Source organism: Periophthalmus magnuspinnatus, chromosome 7, assembly GCF_009829125.3.
Source record: "Periophthalmus magnuspinnatus isolate fPerMag1 chromosome 7, fPerMag1.2.pri, whole genome shotgun sequence".
NCBI lineage: Eukaryota > Metazoa > Chordata > Actinopteri > Gobiiformes > Gobiidae > Periophthalmus > Periophthalmus magnuspinnatus.
In genome coordinates, this window is record NC_047132.1 from 9,211,419 (window position 1) to 9,228,495 (window position 17,077).

The following is a 17,077-nucleotide window of genomic DNA, read 5'->3' on the forward strand; positions in this document are numbered from 1 at the left end:
TTCTCTTATTGAAATTTTGCGGTACGTCAGCGCCATCTGGTGGTAACAGGGTATATTGTAGCTGATGGCTGAACATTTCTGGGATTTCACATCCACCATTACTACTGTTTTACAATGTATATTAACCTTTTTAGAGCAAATACATACTTAATACATTTAGGACCATACTTATATTTAAAGGACCCGTATTCCTCTATTTTCTCATCTATGTTAAAATATTGTTTCCTCATCCCAAACAGACCTGGAGTTGTGTTTTGTTTCATTCACACGTTTAACGCACAAACCCTGCACATTTAGGCTCAGTTCTTCTTTCAAACACTCTGTTCTACCTTGTGATGTCATCATGTGGTAATACAGGATGTGCTCCACTGTGTTTTTAAACTCCATACACCTTCACTAGAATCATTTGGATGATTACAGCCCTGGAATCTCCACTAAACTAAAGGTAAAATGTAGCTGTTAACTTGAAAACTACCGCCTCATGACATCACAAGGTGGAACAGCATTTTGAACTTTGGACATGTAGACAGACTAATAATAAAGTGTTACTCAAACATGTGTAAATGAAACAAAACACAACTTCAGGTATGTTTTTGATAAGATACCAGTATTATCACATTACTTAAAACCTCACAAGTCAATTTTGTGTAATATAGGACCTTTAATGATATACACAAACACTTAAAACATGTATAATTCATAAAACCTTGGCCTGCCTCCTTCTAATTCCACTCTGAATACATTTTGAGGTGATAAATACCTTACACATATGAATTAATGCCAAGGTGGTAATTAATACTAGTAAATCTGAATCATTTATTGAACTGTGTGTGAATTGCAGTGTAATAATAGCCAAAACATGTTAGTCCCCTATTTGGAGTTTAAAATAATACTACTATTATCCTAAACGATCTTAATTGACCTTTAAACTATTGTAAAATGGCCTACGTTCTTTAAAAAAAAAAAAAGCATAACTCTTGTCCTTTTTATAGAAGAGTCAATAGCTACAAACCGCACGAGCTGAACTTGTCATTCCAACAGCTGACGTCGTTTACGCACATGTTACGTCCTGCCGTGCGCATTACCTCATCACGTTCAGCTCCGTGTGTGAAGTTGGCCGATCAGCGGGGATGATGCCTGGATGACAGAGCCTATTATGCAGCGGAAGGACGCTTCTGGAAAAAAGGTGCGCATTTTCTTTGCGCTATTTGCGGCATGAAGCGTGAGAGTGCGTCAGAGCTGCTGAAAAATGCCGATGTTGTTGCAGTAGCGGGTATTAGCTGTTAGCAGAGGCCGAACAGTGTAGCCTTGACCGGGGAGGAGCACAGCTGTTCAGCCCGTAGGAGAAGCACGGAGCCCGGACACAGGATGAGAAGCAGGCCCTGAAATTGAAAAGACGACATCCGCTGCAGGTATGCTACAGATTCTGCAAAAATATAAGATTTTTGATAGTTTGCATGAAATCAGGTGGTGCATTATACCTGCACGAGGACTAGGACAAAGAACACGGCGACCCGCTTACGTCTTGTCAGCCGTACCTGCTGCTGGAAGGAGCTGATCACTCGTACTATAGGGTTTTGTCATAGTAGTTTGTCCTTTTAAGGTCATTCGTTCACATAGGATCACTAATAGGCTACATGTTATAGTCCCATAGCATAAAGTGTAAATCATCTAGCCTACTATACATGCGAAATAGCGTTTTGTATGTTTTTTAATTTGCTCTTATTGCTTAGTTACTACCCTATTAAATGTGTAATTATGTAAATAGGCTGTATTGTGTTTTGCATGGTTATTACACAGCACTACTACACTGGTATTACATAGCTTAGGTGTATATCCAGTTTTATGTCAGGCATTTAAGTGGTGGTTTTGCATTCTTGGACTTATTTGCCTTTGGCCTTTATACAATAGTTTCATTTGTATTGAGGAGATTAGAATAGACTCTATACAGGTTTGTCTCGGTTCTAGGCCTGGTTGAATGGAAATAAGATGCCCAGCCCACGAACCTGAAGGGTGGAGAAGTCTGCTGCACTGGTTTTGCATATGTTGTTGTGTCCTCGGGCAAGACGAATAATGACAGCCAGTGAAGAGTGAATAATAGTTGCTATTTTAAAAAGCTTGTGAATTTCAGTATAATATATCCTCGTCTGAAACCAAATACATTTACCAGCATTTCATAATGGGTATGTTGTAAACCTGAATGATAATTTGGAGAAGCAAATATGAAATTATGAATTGCAATGAAGATTTTTTTTTTTTTTTTTAGTTCACAGTGCACATTTGAAATATATCCATGAGCAACACTTGAAAAACAAACAGTGAAAAGACAACCAGCTCTCCAGTGTGTTTGGAAATGTCTAAACTATAGAATTTTAAATAACACGCTTAGCAAACATTACTTACATAACAAGACTCCTCCTGAATTGACACACAGAAAGATAGTAGTTTATTCCAGAGGTTTTATACATGCACAGTTTTTGCAATGTGCTTATTGTGGCCATTTAAAGAAACTGTATGTGTAGTTTTAAAGAGGGTTCTACAGTCACACTGAACCTGGGTGACCAACGCATAAACCTGCAGATATAGGACATATAAACGTTTTTTCTCATTCTCAGTATATGGACATGCCTCATGTGAAACCTCAGAACCTCCAGAATTCACTAACTGAGCTGCAGAGGCTGCATTAGCACTGATTCATGATTGGCTGCAGCTGCTGGGGTTTAGATTGTGAAGACTCAAATCATTATTCAATTCATCAGTAAAAGCTATATTTGTTTTGATGTTGTAACGGCTAGTGCAGGTGCGGACCAAGGAGTGCAGACTCGGGGCAGATTTACAGTGTTTATTTACAAAATGATGAAATTCAGTTTTTAATAGTTTAACACACACGGGGAGCAGGGAGCGGGAGGCAGGCCAGACGGGAGTAGTGCAGAGCAGGGACGGGAAAACAAGGCCCGGAACGAGGACAGGATCAGGACGAGACCAGGAAAAGCCAAGCAGGGATGTCCAGAGCGGGCACGTAGACAGCCAGGGCTGGAGCACGACGGGACCAGGGACAGGGCCAGGGAAGACCCAGCAGGAGTAATCCAGAGAGCGGGAGACAGGGCAGGAGACGGGAAGCAAGCCGGAGACCAAGACAGGACAGGAGGCAAGGCAGAGGGGTGGACTGTACCGGAGCTGGAGCACAGAGGCAGGAGCAGGAACGAGCGAGAGCAGGAATCTGGAAGGTGGCAAAATTCCAATGAGTAACAGGCAGACAGGTAACAAAAATACAAAACTAAGCTGGAGCATTCACGTTGACACAGACGGTCTGGCCCCGAGTGTCTTCTGCCGAGCGCTCATATACTCGGCAGCAGGTGGAGGTGCGAGGGGTCAGGAACTCCACCCAGCTCCAAGCAGACAGGTAGGGGAGGGGGAGAGAGCACAGGAGGACAGATAATGCAGGCCCATGACATTTGAACATGTCTACCTTCTGTCTCTGGACACGGTTAGGTCACGTTTATCTAATTTAAAATCAAAATGTTACTTGCGGTTCATAAAATAGTCACTAAAACCTAATTGTTTTCATTTTTTCCACAGATATGGCCTCCCAAGTACAGGTCTTCTCCTCTCCATCTGTCTCTTCCAGCGCCTACTCCCGCTCTAAAAGGCTAAAAGTTGAAAACCCCTCTTGGGACGCAGTGTCTAACAACCAACTAGACAACAACAACTACTACCAACAGCAAAGCCCAGCGCAGGGAATCGCACCTTCAACCTCGGGCTCCTCCTTCAATGCTAACCACATCTACAACTCCAATGCTCCAACTAGACAACCAGAGCAGACTGTTGTTCGGGCCGCGGACAGCACCGGGAGCTTGCGTGGGCCTCCATCTTGCTCCTCCTCTTCCTCAACTTCGAGTCGACGGGTTAAAGATGCGGAATCAACCTCGCAACTCTACCACAAGCAGTACAGTCTTAAACGAAAGAGCGAGGAGGTGGATAGCAGTGATAGTGTACAAATATTAGAGGAACTTTCAGCACCTGTCGTTTCTAACCGGACCGCAGGAGGAGGGGGGACCACCACAGCACAGTCCATAGCACATTCAACGTCTACCACTAAAAGTAGCACATCTCACAGTGAAGGGGACTATCAGCTGGTCCAACATGAGATCCTGTGCTCCATGTCCAATAGTTATGAGGTATTGGAGTTTCTGGGCAGGGGGACATTTGGGCAGGTGGCGAAATGCTGGAAACGAGGGACCAATGAAATAGTGGCCATTAAAATCCTGAAGAACCATCCGTCGTACGCGCGCCAAGGGCAAATAGAGGTGAGTGTATTGTGTTCAGGTTCTGTTAGTTTATAAAAGGTCCTAAGCCAGTCAAAACACAATAGAAAATACATTATACAACAACTTGAATCGATAGTAAGGATGATAATAATAATAATAATAATAATAATAATAATAATAATAATAATAATAATAATAATAATAACAATAATAATAATAATAATAATACATCAGACTTGTATAGCACTGATTTGAACACTCAAAAAACCTTTACAAATAATAAGAAAACAGTAGAAGAAGATGTCAGTGGAAATCATGTTGGGAATGCCACATTGAACAGGTAAGTTTTTAGTAGTGATTTGAAGTGCTGCAGTGAGTCTGAGTTCCTCGGGTTGTGGTGAAAGATAAGTGGTGAATATAGATTGTCCATCTCGCAGTTAGTTTTCAAGATGTTTCTACAGTCTTGGGGCAAAATCCTGAAAATTTTAATTGCCAAAATAAAATCTGTGATGTTTCTAATTTAATCAAAAGTAAAACATTGATTTTGAGTATTTTGAAATTATTACATTCATGGATAATAGATTCTATTAAACAATTTTTGTGTTAGATTAACTACATCATTATTTCTAGACCCCATATTTTTAATTTTGTTTTTGTTTGATGAAATCTTTTTGGCCACATAATTGTGTCTCTTTAGTTCTTATTTTTTTTATCTTTATTTAATCAGGTCAAAAAAATCTGTGGTCCAGCCTAGAGGCAGCAGCAGCACAAAGGCACAACACACAACACACAGAATTACATATACTCCCACATACAGTCACTCAGTGGTGAAAGACGTACTCCATTTTGTTAAAGTAAAAGTATCACATGAAGAAATGTACATATGTAAAAGTATTAAAGTACTTATTTAAAAATGTACTTAAAGAGTGAAAAGTAAATGTATTTTGCCCAGATTCTGAGATTTAATAAAGCTTCAAATGTAATGATTTATGATGATAAAGATTTGTGTTGAATTTTGTTCAACAGAAACAATTTAATCAATTTTTTTCTAGCTGTTTTTATTTGTATATTTTTGTCTGCTCAAACTACAAATGTGATAAATAATAACTCCCCTCAGCCTTTTCAGCAGGCCTCAGACAATAATAAAAAAAATACTTTTAGTTTTCAGTCCTGTTCAAAAATGTAGTGAAGTAAAAGTAAGAAGTACCCACTGTAAAATGCACTTAAGTAAAGTACAGATACCTCAAATTAATACAGTATAGCACTTTACTACTTTTACTTCCACCACTGCAATCAATAAGGATATTATAGAGACGGTCTTGAGTAAAGCGTTTACTTGCAGATTACTTTGTTTCAAGTTCAATTTACTTAATAAGATCTGCCACAGTTTTCCCAGTGTTACATGCATGAAGTTCTATCATACCTTGTAATATCATAACATGTTGTAATCATTTGTTTACAGGTGAGCATCCTGAGCCGCCTGAGCACAGAGAACGCAGATGAGTTCAACTTTGTGCGCTCCTACGAGTGTTTCCAGCACAAGAACCACACGTGTCTGGTGTTTGAGATGCTTGAACAGAATCTCTATGACTTTCTCAAGCACAGCAAGTTCAGCCCTCTCATGCTCAAGTGCATTAGACCCATCCTCCAGCAGGTGGCGACAGCACTGATGAAGCTGAAGAGCCTTGGGTTGATTCATGCTGACCTGAAGCCAGAGAACATCATGTTGGTGGACCCTCTGAGGCAGCCCTACAGGGTAAAGGTCATCGACTTTGGATCGGCCAGCCACGTGTCCAAGGCTGTGTGCTCCACCTACCTGCAGTCGCGGTACTACAGGTCAGCAGTGGTGAATCATTATAATTTAAAGGGGAATATTGTGCTACAATATTGTGATGTAGGTTTTGCAGTGTTACACTTCAAAATGTAACTATTTGGTCTTACATCTAGATAATTAGCACAAAAAGTCACATTTAGCTGAAATTTATCTATAAATATCCTCACAATTTGTTATAATGTGTTAGAGATGAAGAATTACAATGTGCATTTTTCTGAGTCCTTTCAGAACATGGTCAGTTAGTTTTGTGATTTGTTTTTGTTCCTCCAGAGCTCCAGAGATCATCCTGGGCCTTCCCTTCTGTGAGGCCATCGACATGTGGTCTTTGGGCTGTGTCATTGCCGAGCTGTTTCTGGGCTGGCCTCTGTATCCTGGAGCCTCCGAGTATGACCAGGTCAGACGATAACACTGTCACTAAGGCTAAACCTGGTTAGTCCTGTTATAGTCCTGATTTAGTACTGGTCTAGTCCAGGTTTAGTTAATAATAGAGTGCTATATGAACTTTTCTTTGTGTTTAGTCTTAGCCTGACTATGATTGACATGTTGAATTTAAATTTATGTTTGGCTTCTAAATCGGATTATGGTTCAGTTGTAACTAGGCCAGTTGTTTTTATATGCCAGTGTTATTTTGTATTTTATTATTCATAGTATTAAGACAAGTTCATTGATTATCACTCGATAAAGCAACTAATTAACTGATTAAATAAGTTGAACAAATCATGTATCTTAACTAAAGTGACCTTTAGTTAAGATACAGTAGCTAGGGCTGACCAATATGACAAAAATAGATATATTTTTCTTATTGTGATGACTTTTAATATAAAGGGGAGACACTGCAGGGAACCCTTTTTTCATTTTGGTCAGTTTGGTCTCTTAGCATATGAGCTTTCATGTGGAAACAACAAAACTATCCACTCTACACTGAAAGATGTTTTAATATTTAATTCAACTTGGAGCTAAAGAATTATACAGAACATTGTAACTTCAAAGGGCGCTTTCTAAAAATGTATTTTAGCCTCATAGGGACAGAAGGCTCACCCCTTAAAGTTGCACATATATACACCAGACTTTCCAGTCTTGTACTTAATAAGATTTGGACAAAACATACAGAAGGATTCTATTTCCAAGTCTGATTTATTCAAGATTTTTAGGCAGATTTTCTATCAGATATAGTTTACTCAAATACTAAATAATGTACCCAAAATCCACTCTGTGTATTTTTTGTATCTAGAAGCAAGAAATGTAAACCTTTTTTTTACACATAAAATGCCTTAATTTTATAATGAAAACATTATGATTTCAAACTTGTAACACATTTTTTCCTTACATTTATTTAACTACATTTAACTATAGGAGAAGTTTCAAATTGGTATCTCTAAATGTATTTTTTTTTCCTATTCACCTGCAGTGTCTCACCTTAATTATCAGAACATAAACAATACAGACTTTTAATCAGTGCCATTTAAAACAAAAAATAATCAAATGTATTCCTCTTAAGTCTAAACTCTGCTCCAAACCACATGCTTTTACTGACAGTGGATTGACTGTGGACCTGTGAATTAAAAAGACCCAAGCTTATCATTGATTGGTGATTAGAAATCAATGACTCTCGATCTTAATTCAATTTGACTGATTACACTGCACTGATAGTGGCTTTAAAGTGATGATGATGTTTCTCTTTCAGATCCGGTACATCTCTCAGACACAGGGTCTTCCTGCAGAGTACCTCCTGAGTGCAGGCACCAAAACCAGCCGCTTCTTCAACAGAGGCCCCGACTCCAGCTACCCCCTGTGGAGACTCAAGGTAACTACACTACATTACACTATAGACGCCTGAATCTGCTCAAATGAAGCTTAAATATTTGTGTTTTTGTGTAGACGCCGTCAGAGCATGAAGCAGAGATGGGGATTAAATCAAAGGAGGCGAGGAAATACATCTTTAACTGTCTGGATGATATGATGCAGGTGAGGATTTACTGATTACAAAGTACATGTATTTATGGAATTGGGCTTTTAATATTAATTTAAGAATGTCACAAAAAATTTAAGGTCAGTGTTTTTACATTTTTAAACTCTTGGTATAATAATTATTGCTATATTGTTCTAATATTAGGCCTGTCACAATAACACATTTTGAAGCACGATATATACAGAGAAATACCACTGACACAAAGCAGGATAATAGTTTAAATAGACAGTCTCATTAAAAGATCTGAGTTGCAAAATGAATAGCAAAATGACCCAGTAATTAGCCAGAGAAGCAACGTATTCAACCTTTTACTGCTCAAATGTAATTTTATTATGACAAAAATATCCCAAGTCTTCCCAGTTTTACAGAGAAAATGTACACATAATAAATGTTGAGCCTCAAAATCTGTCATGTACCAAATCAATATAGTATTTGTTGTTACAAGTCTAGCTAATATTGTTTGGCATAAGGTTGTCAAAATGATCAAAAATCAGATACAAATTTAAACTAAAACCAATATCAAAACTAGCTACTCAATATTGATACTTATTTATTTTACAGGGTCATGTACAAAGTATAAAGCCTATATTTCGTAGTGTCAACTTTGACTTTTTTACTCTGCTTTGGCACATTTGTTTTATATTACTTTGCTAATGCTACTTTTAAATCATAAGTTACAATCTAATCATAATCACAAACTCATAAAAGACAAATTTCCTAACATCAACCTTATTTTCAGACTATAAACCTGTATTTTTTGTGTTTATCTCCAGGTAAACATGACTAACTTGGAGGGCACAGACATCTTGGCAGAAAAAGCCGATCGCAGAGAGTTCATTGACCTCTTGAAGAAGATGTTGACTCTGGACGCAGATAAACGCATCACCCCCATGAAAACCCTCAACCACCCCTTTGTCACCATGACCCACCTGCTGCACTTTCCGCACAGCTCACAGTAAGAGACACATCATTTCTACTGTTTAAAGGTCCTACACAAAATGACTTTTGTGAGCTTTAACCCATGTTATAATATTATTATCTCCTCAAAAACATACCTGGAGTTGTGTTTTGTTTCATTTACACATGTTTCGGTAATCTTTTATTAGTCTGTCTACATATCCAAAACTCAAAATACTCTGTTTCACCTTGTGATGCAACAAAGTGGTAGTTTTCTTTAGTTCAATAGAGATTTGCATTTCCAGGACAGAAATTATCCAAATGATTCTAGTGAAGGTGTTTGGTTTTTAAAAACACAGCTCTGCCTGTGTAACCACATGACATCACGAGGTGGAACAGAATGTTTTCAATTTGAGAGAAGAATTCAGCCTAAATATGCAGGGTTTGTGTGTTAAACATGTGTGAACTCCAGGTCTGTTTGTGATGAGGAAACAACATTATAACAGATCAGAGAATAGCACAATATGGGCCCTTTATGATTTCTTAGATTCACATTATTTACAGTAAAGGACGGTCTTTTCTAATAGACCTGATTACAGCTTGGGCTAAGGCTGCACAATTTTGGGGAAAAAATGTAATTTTTCCAACAAATATTGTGATTAGATTTGCCATACTGTTTCGAGTATGTATTATCGGCTCCAAGAACATTAACATTTGAGTTAAGACTAAAATATGAACGGATAAACTAATACAAGTAGGAGGCTAAATGACAAGGAGGAAATGTCATTGCTACTAATTTAGATGTTTGAGAACACTATTAAACATCCAGTAGGGAAGATAATGGTCCCAAAAGCACTAGATGTATCTGTATTTAAAGGTCAAACTGACTCAGGGTTCTGCTGAGGAGCTTGGAGCAACTGGGTAAAGTTTGGAGACATTAGGGTTTAAGTATCCTTGCATTTCAGAACATGTCTGTAGAGGTCTAAACTATAGACCACCAAATGGTTTCTATAAAAATATACAGTATTTTGTTCCTTACAGAGGAACAACTCATGTAATTTCGATTTCTTTACAGCTTGATTACTAGCTTGGACTTTTGCAGAAGTAGAACCAGGTTTGTAATACTAGAAGGGAACTAGAACTAGATTCATGGAGAACACAACATCAGGGTTAATAACACAATAGAGCCTGTCAAGTGTGATGAGTTTTAAACAACTAATTTACATAAATCTAACTACATTTATTGTTGTTGTTATTATTATTAATAATGTAATTTAATTTTTTGTATCTGATTGTCATCTAATCTGTTCCAAAAGTAATAAATATGTAAATAAATATGTAAATCAAGCTCTTCACATTGTATAGGTTTGGTAAATAATGTGAATGGAAATTAAGGATATTACTTCAAAGCAAAATGCGCTATGACATTGTTAAATATGTAAATGATTTTTGTTGCTCGTCCAAATAGATAGCTCTGTCTGGAGACTTGGAGGAACTGAACTGACATAAAGTGAACTCTCTTTTCCTCTTCAGTGTAAAGTCGTGCTTTCAGAACATGGACATCTGTAAACGTCGCTGCAGCGCGTTTGAAAATGGGAAGAACATGTTCAGTAACAACACTCCAAGTGCAGCCACCAACCTCACAGTGACCTTCAGCAGCCAGCTCAACCAACACAACCAGGTCAGGACACTCTGGCTCTCAGATATCTGTATCTCAACCAGCACCACCAGGTCAGGGCACAACCAGAGATCTACAGCTCCTATAACAGGAAAAAGACATGTAATAATGCAGTTCTTTCACCTAAAATACATCTGATGGAGTATTTGGTTATATGACCTTGTATGCTAAGAATAGCATCTTGAGAGCTCAAACAGTCGTTTCTGTTGTTAATGTCATGTTGCCAATGCTCTGCTACTAATAAGCCATAATGAACAGAGAAATGCCAAAAAAAAATCCATGTGTTCTGCATGAAAATCAAAACCCATGGACTACATTTATAAGCATGTAATTATTGCATTACTTTAAGATGTACCATTATAATTTCAGAATGTGGTCCATTATTCAACTCCAAAGACATGTTGCTGTCATTTGAAAGGACTGAAATACATAAAATGAATATAATATAGTGGAGCCAATCAACATTTGTGGTTCATACCTGTGGTTCATTCATTTCTTTCAAAAACTGTGCATCTCCCATAGCCTTGTATAGACCCCTGCCCTCCACATGAGACTAAGGCATCAACAAATCTAGAAAGCGAACGCAGCCTTATAGGAACTTTAAGCTTGTTTTTTTTTAATTAATTTATTTTTTTCTTGTTCCAGATGGCTGCGACAGGAGGCCAGTCCCTGTCCCTGAGCAGTAATGTGCCGTTACTGAACTATCAGCCTGGACTTTACCAACAGGCCACGATTAACATCCCAGGGCTGACCCAGCAGAGCGTCCCACTGCAGACACGCTCCAGCCAGCTCTGCCCCCAGACAGAGCCCTTCCAGCAGACACTCATCGTGTGCCCTCCCACCATTCAAGGTACTGTGCTTATTCTGGGTCAGTTTTGTATCTGGTGAATCAGGGGTTACCTCATAAGCAGAAGGTCCCGAGTTCCAGGACCATGTTATTTCTGTTCAAGACCTTTTTCTATACTTGGTTATAGAGATATACAATAATACACATGTGGACTTCAGCCTCTGACTTTGAAATCTTTTGATTCACTCTTTCACTCAGCCCTTCATTTCATAACAGGCGATTAATTTAAAACCCATCACTGTTTTCTCTATGGAAAAGTAGGCTATCTGTCAAAGAGAACACTGTATTAAATGTATTTATAAGGGATGACTTCATAGACTGCCTGATATCTCACTTATTTGTTGAACATTGATAAGGGACCATTTAATACAAAATCACATGATTGTATAAATCTAAGGTCTAGCTGCACCAGAACTGAGATGTGAAAAAAAGACCTTCACAAAAATGGAATATATTTCAAGGACAAGCAAAATTTGATACTTTTGTGCCACAAATGCTTTTCAATACCATTAATAATTTAATGGTGATAAACATTTATAATCACACCTGCTCCTGGTTTAATGTTTTAAATGAATATTATTATTATTATTATTATTATTATTATTAGTAGTAGTAGTAGTAGTAGTAGTAGTAGTAGTAGTAGTAGTAGTAGTAGTAGTAGTAGTAGTAGTAGTAGTAGTAGTGTTATTATTACTATTATTATCATCATCATTTTGTCTCCCTATATAAATAAAGATAAATAAAATAAAAATAAAATGTGGGACTTTCTGTGTAAGATTCCTTTTTTCCTGTATTGATGACAGATGGAAATGATCACCCTTGTCATATTTGTTATAACAGATGTTCATTCATATGTACTGTCTCTGTTAAGTTAATGAAATAAAATTATAAAATAAATATTAGATATTAGAACAATCAAGATGATACACAGGGACACATTTATTACGACACGAAACTAAAATTAAATTAATGTAAAGGTTCCCATTGTTTCTGTTTAGCTGAATCCCACTAATTAAAATATGGGAATACATTTTCTCAATATCTTGCTAGTGTGACTTTAGTTGCTTGTCTGAATGGTTTACCCAGAGGAAAAAACAAATGCATTTATATGAATCACTACAATCTTCTCTTCTAACACAGGCCTTCAAACCTCCAGTAAACCCTCTGGATACCCTGTGAGAATGGACAACTCTGTTCCTCTAGTTCCTCAGAATCAGTCGTCTCAGCCTCTGCACATTCAGCCTGGCATGTTAGCACAGGTAGGTTTTGTCCATTTTTGACAAGGTATGAAGCTGTTTTATGCTGAATTGTTTTCTTTGATCATTTTCAAATCTGTTCTCCCACTCTTGTTTCACAGTTTGTCTATAATGGTCCTCTTTATCAGCTGAATTTTAGATTAGACAATTATTACCAGTTTAAATACATAATTTTCACAGATTTTGAGCACTTTATTTATCAGTAAATCAGTTTATATTCCAAAAGCAGATTTGATCGAACTAATCTCAAAAATGAGATTTGTCCAGAGTATGCTTACTATAGAAACTTCAGCGCTTGCTCCAGGAAAAACGGTAAGGTTCCAAATCGGGCGATGACAATTCTGCCATGTGCCTCTAGCGACACAGTGTCATCATGTGAGAGTCACTAGACTCTCTGGGCCGATCTCTCTGAAAGACTCTTTTATATAAACATTTTATGAAGACTGAGGCTGTCTTGACTTGTGCCCACAGCAGGGGTGGCCCACAGGGGCTCAGCAGATCCTGATCCCCTCCACGTGGCAGCAGATGCCTGGGATGACCCTCCATAATCCTGGACAGGCCGTGGTCCCAGACTCACCCATGGGTGCTCCACTGTCCGACACACAGCACAGTGCAGGGTGGAGGTACGTGCTTTTTTATACTGAAATGTCTCTGAACGTCATCCAGGAGATCAGCAAATTATTTCAAAATGTAGTAATATGGATTAGGTTTGCCTTGCATCTAAGAAAAGTGAGAAAAGGTAGTCTATTTTTATCTTATCTTAGCTTATAATACTAAATAATATTAAATAATTATGTTATGCAGAATAATCTTAAACCAATGAAGATTTTAGAGATTCACACAAAACAGTACAGAGTGATAAGTGTTTTTACCAGTTGTTTTGGCTAATGCATACCTAAAGACATTTGGGTCACGAGGAGAAAAATGAACCAATAAAAAGAGTAATAACCGTGTCTTTTGTTTACAGGGGTCGTCACGGCAGCCAGTGTGATGGAGCCAATCAGGAGTCCAGTCGCCACAACACTGGCCCTGCCCACTCCAGGTCCCAGCCGAAGAGAGGGAAGGGTCGCCATGAGAACAGAACCAGGTACAACATGTTCACAATAATCAAACGCTAATCAAATTTACCATATTAGCTAATTAGCAATAATGACACTGAATGGATAATATTGTTATCAGGACTAAACAGCCTCTAGCAAATGAAAAGACAAGCCATTATTAAAGGGAACAAGGAGGAGAGACATTTTATGAATTGATTTTTAAATACAGTAAACTTTTTTTACTACTACAACTTTAAACCATAATTTGGTTCACTATAATTTATACTATACTATATATTGTTAGCTGTTTACTAAACTATTGATGGCAGTTCACCATAAACATGGTACTATGATTGTTGCATTCGTTTATATTCTCTGTATGAATCCTGTTATGTCCTTCTCTCAGAGCGGTGGTGGTCCACAGTACTGCAGCGGGGGACCAGTCTCAGCCCATCGTGATCTCTGACACACCCAGTCCAGCCGTCAGCATCATTACCATCCACAGTGACTCAGAGGACGAAGAGGACAAGAAGCAGCCGCCTGCCTGGTCTGAGCTTTTTAATATAGTATTAAGAAATGTTGGCACAGAAAGCCACAGAATAACCTATATTCTTAACTCCAGTCTTTGGCCTTATTAGCATTGGACTTTCATGTTGTAAATTACAGGGCACAGGGCTATTGACATCAATTCAAGATTAAGTTTATCCATTTAGATAAAGCATGAAAAAGAGTTGCAATAATATTATAAAATTTGCGAAAACAAACAACATACATGAAATAACTGCTTTGCACACTCAGATGGCAGATGTCCAAAACAATTTTTATTTTGGATAAAATTTCAGCAAAAGCCAAATCATTTCTTTCTGCTTAGTGTCATCTAGTGTCATCTGCTCCCTGGATGGAGCAGTACCAAAATATTTTTTTCTAAAAAGCTGTAAATTGTTGATAGAAGCTTGTTTTGCTTTTCAGTTCTGGCACAAGCCAAAGGACCAATGTGATCAGCTGTGTGACCGTCCACGACTCCCATGACTCGGACTCCTCCCTGAGCAGCCCCCTGAGCCCAAAGAGCTCCACACAGACGGCTAAATCTACTGCTGTGATCATGCCCAGCGTGAGGAGCCAGGGAGCGCCAGAGGGGGCAGCAGCACACAGGGCACAGGACAGATCCCAGGACAGAGCCCAGGACAGAGCCCAGGACAGAGCACAGGACAGAGCACCGGCCAACCAGGGTACTGAAACATTTATGTACTGGTTTATTTCAATTGGGTAACTCAACTTCTCTCCATTAACAGATATAGCCATAGTCATATCAACAGAGATAATACCCAAGTAGGCTGTCTAGTTCTTTTACTGTAGAACGTAGATTTTAAACAATTTGATTGGAATTGGATTAATTGCACAGCTTTACTAGGATATTTTGGGAAAGATTTTGTTTGAATTGCTTTTGGTTTTGGGTGCCGCAGCTCTAATGTGTGCGTATGTTTACAGTGTGTTGTATTCAAACTACAGAACCAGCCCAAAGTGGAAAATCTAAGAAATCCTCTCAGCCCAGTCAGAGCGGAGACTCCTCTGAGAGACATCAGCGCAACGCCTCCAGTAGATCCCAACCGCTCAACCTCAGTCAGGTACGGAGCTGTGTATTGCACTGTAAAGCACTTTGAATTACTTTGTGTACAAATTCTGCTATACAAATAAACTTTCCTTGCTTTGTATTGTAGTCTGACTTACGTAATAGTGGAAGAATGGAAAGACATCTGACACCCCACCCTGAAATTATATATGTAAAAGTCTGGCAAAAGGTTTAGTAGAACTGTTGCCATAGCCCAACAAAGTCAAAAAACAGTTTCTTTAACATAGGAACTGTTAACATTAACTTTTTGAACTTATTTTACTGGTCAAAATTGGTGGGAAATTTGTGGTAATTTTCATTTTTTCAACAAATTAAATGAATTTGATCTTGACCCGAGAGGACTGAGAGGCATAAAAAACACAACCTTAACACAGAGTCTGTATGTGTCTTTTGTTTTTTCTTGCAGGTGCAGCAGTCAGTCTTGTCCTCCACTCATGACCAAACAGGAAGTGCTTCACTCAAACGCCAACCCACGTACCCTCCTGCCGTCTCCCCTCACGCCTCGTACCGTCTCCACGAAAACACCGCCCTCTTTAGCTCCGCCCCCAACCTGTACGCCTACCCCGCCTCTGCGGCTCTGGCCTCCGTGTCCCAGGCCGTGGACCAGATGCAGGGGAGGCAGAGCGGCACCTACCCCTCTCTGGCTCTGCTCCAGAAGAACCCCCAGTACCACCATACCCACAACCACCACCAGGCCCAGCACCAACAAGCACATGCCCACCACCCACACCACCTTGCTGGGCAGCCTTTCCACCGCTCCAGTGCCCCCTACCAGAGAAAACTCAACCCGTACCCCTACCTGTGAGGACTGGGCTGTGTATGAGACCAAAAGGGAGAGAGACTAGAGAGGAGCACAAGTTCATAAGAGCGGGTTTGACTTGAATTTATCCAGCTTTCTTTGTCTGAGCTCCAAACCACTGGATGTGTCACCTGCAGCTGTGTCACGAGTATATAGTGACCACCTGTGCCTCTTTTAGCTGTCCAAACCCTTAGTACTTCAGGATTACTCAGATTTGTCATGGTAATCCCAACATAAGTTAAAATGACTAAAATGATACTTGATTCAAACTACATTTAAAGATGCACTAGGTAACTTTTCTGGTGACCCCGTCATCCACTGCACTTTCTTGTCTCCATGGAGATGCAGTTGTTTTGCTTGGAATGTTCCACAGTATGGCACTAAACCTGTCTGTTTTGCATTTAGTCCTCTACGTTTTGTTTTTTGTTTTCTTGTTCTCTATGTATTCTCACTGTGAGCGTGCTCGCCTCTCCACAGACCTGACATGTAACTTGGCTTCCTATTTGTCTCCATGGAGATAGATACCTTCAGTGCCATACTGTGGAACATTTCAGGCAAAGTGGTAACATCTCCAACAGAAAAGTTACATGGAGAGAATAAACAGTGTTACATATGTATTGATTAGTGCACATTTGTGTATAAGAACAGTGAGCCTACTGTGAAAAATGTGATATAATATAATAAAACTGCTGCTAAGGGATCTCAAACTGTAAAATCAGAAGTTAATCAGTTATTTTATTTAAAAGCTTAGACATCTTGAGTTTATCTCTGCAGCTTACTATAGTTTTAAGTGGTCACAAAGCATTTTAAAAGTAAATGTTAATCCGGTCCATTAAATTTTATTTGTATAGGACATTTA

At 38.8% G+C, this 17,077-nt stretch overlaps 1 protein-coding gene across 1 annotated transcript; it reads left to right on the plus strand.

Annotated features, from left to right (window-relative positions):
- Window positions 1-1,119: 1,119 nt before the first annotated feature.
- Window positions 1,120-16,748, plus strand: hipk1a (homeodomain interacting protein kinase 1a). The gene is made up of 16 exons (XM_055223122.1): window positions 1,120-1,412; window positions 3,580-4,307; window positions 5,731-6,104; window positions 6,373-6,496; window positions 7,787-7,906; window positions 7,981-8,067; window positions 8,845-9,026; window positions 10,502-10,649; window positions 11,292-11,496; window positions 12,634-12,752; window positions 13,221-13,372; window positions 13,717-13,836; window positions 14,196-14,336; window positions 14,759-15,018; window positions 15,278-15,414; window positions 15,826-16,748. The coding sequence occupies exons 2-16, from the start codon at window positions 3,582-3,584 to the stop codon at window positions 16,222-16,224; spliced, it is 3,294 nt and encodes a 1,097-aa protein (XP_055079097.1). The 5' UTR covers window positions 1,120-1,412; window positions 3,580-3,581; the 3' UTR covers window positions 16,225-16,748.
- Window positions 16,749-17,077: the final 329 nt, after the last annotated feature.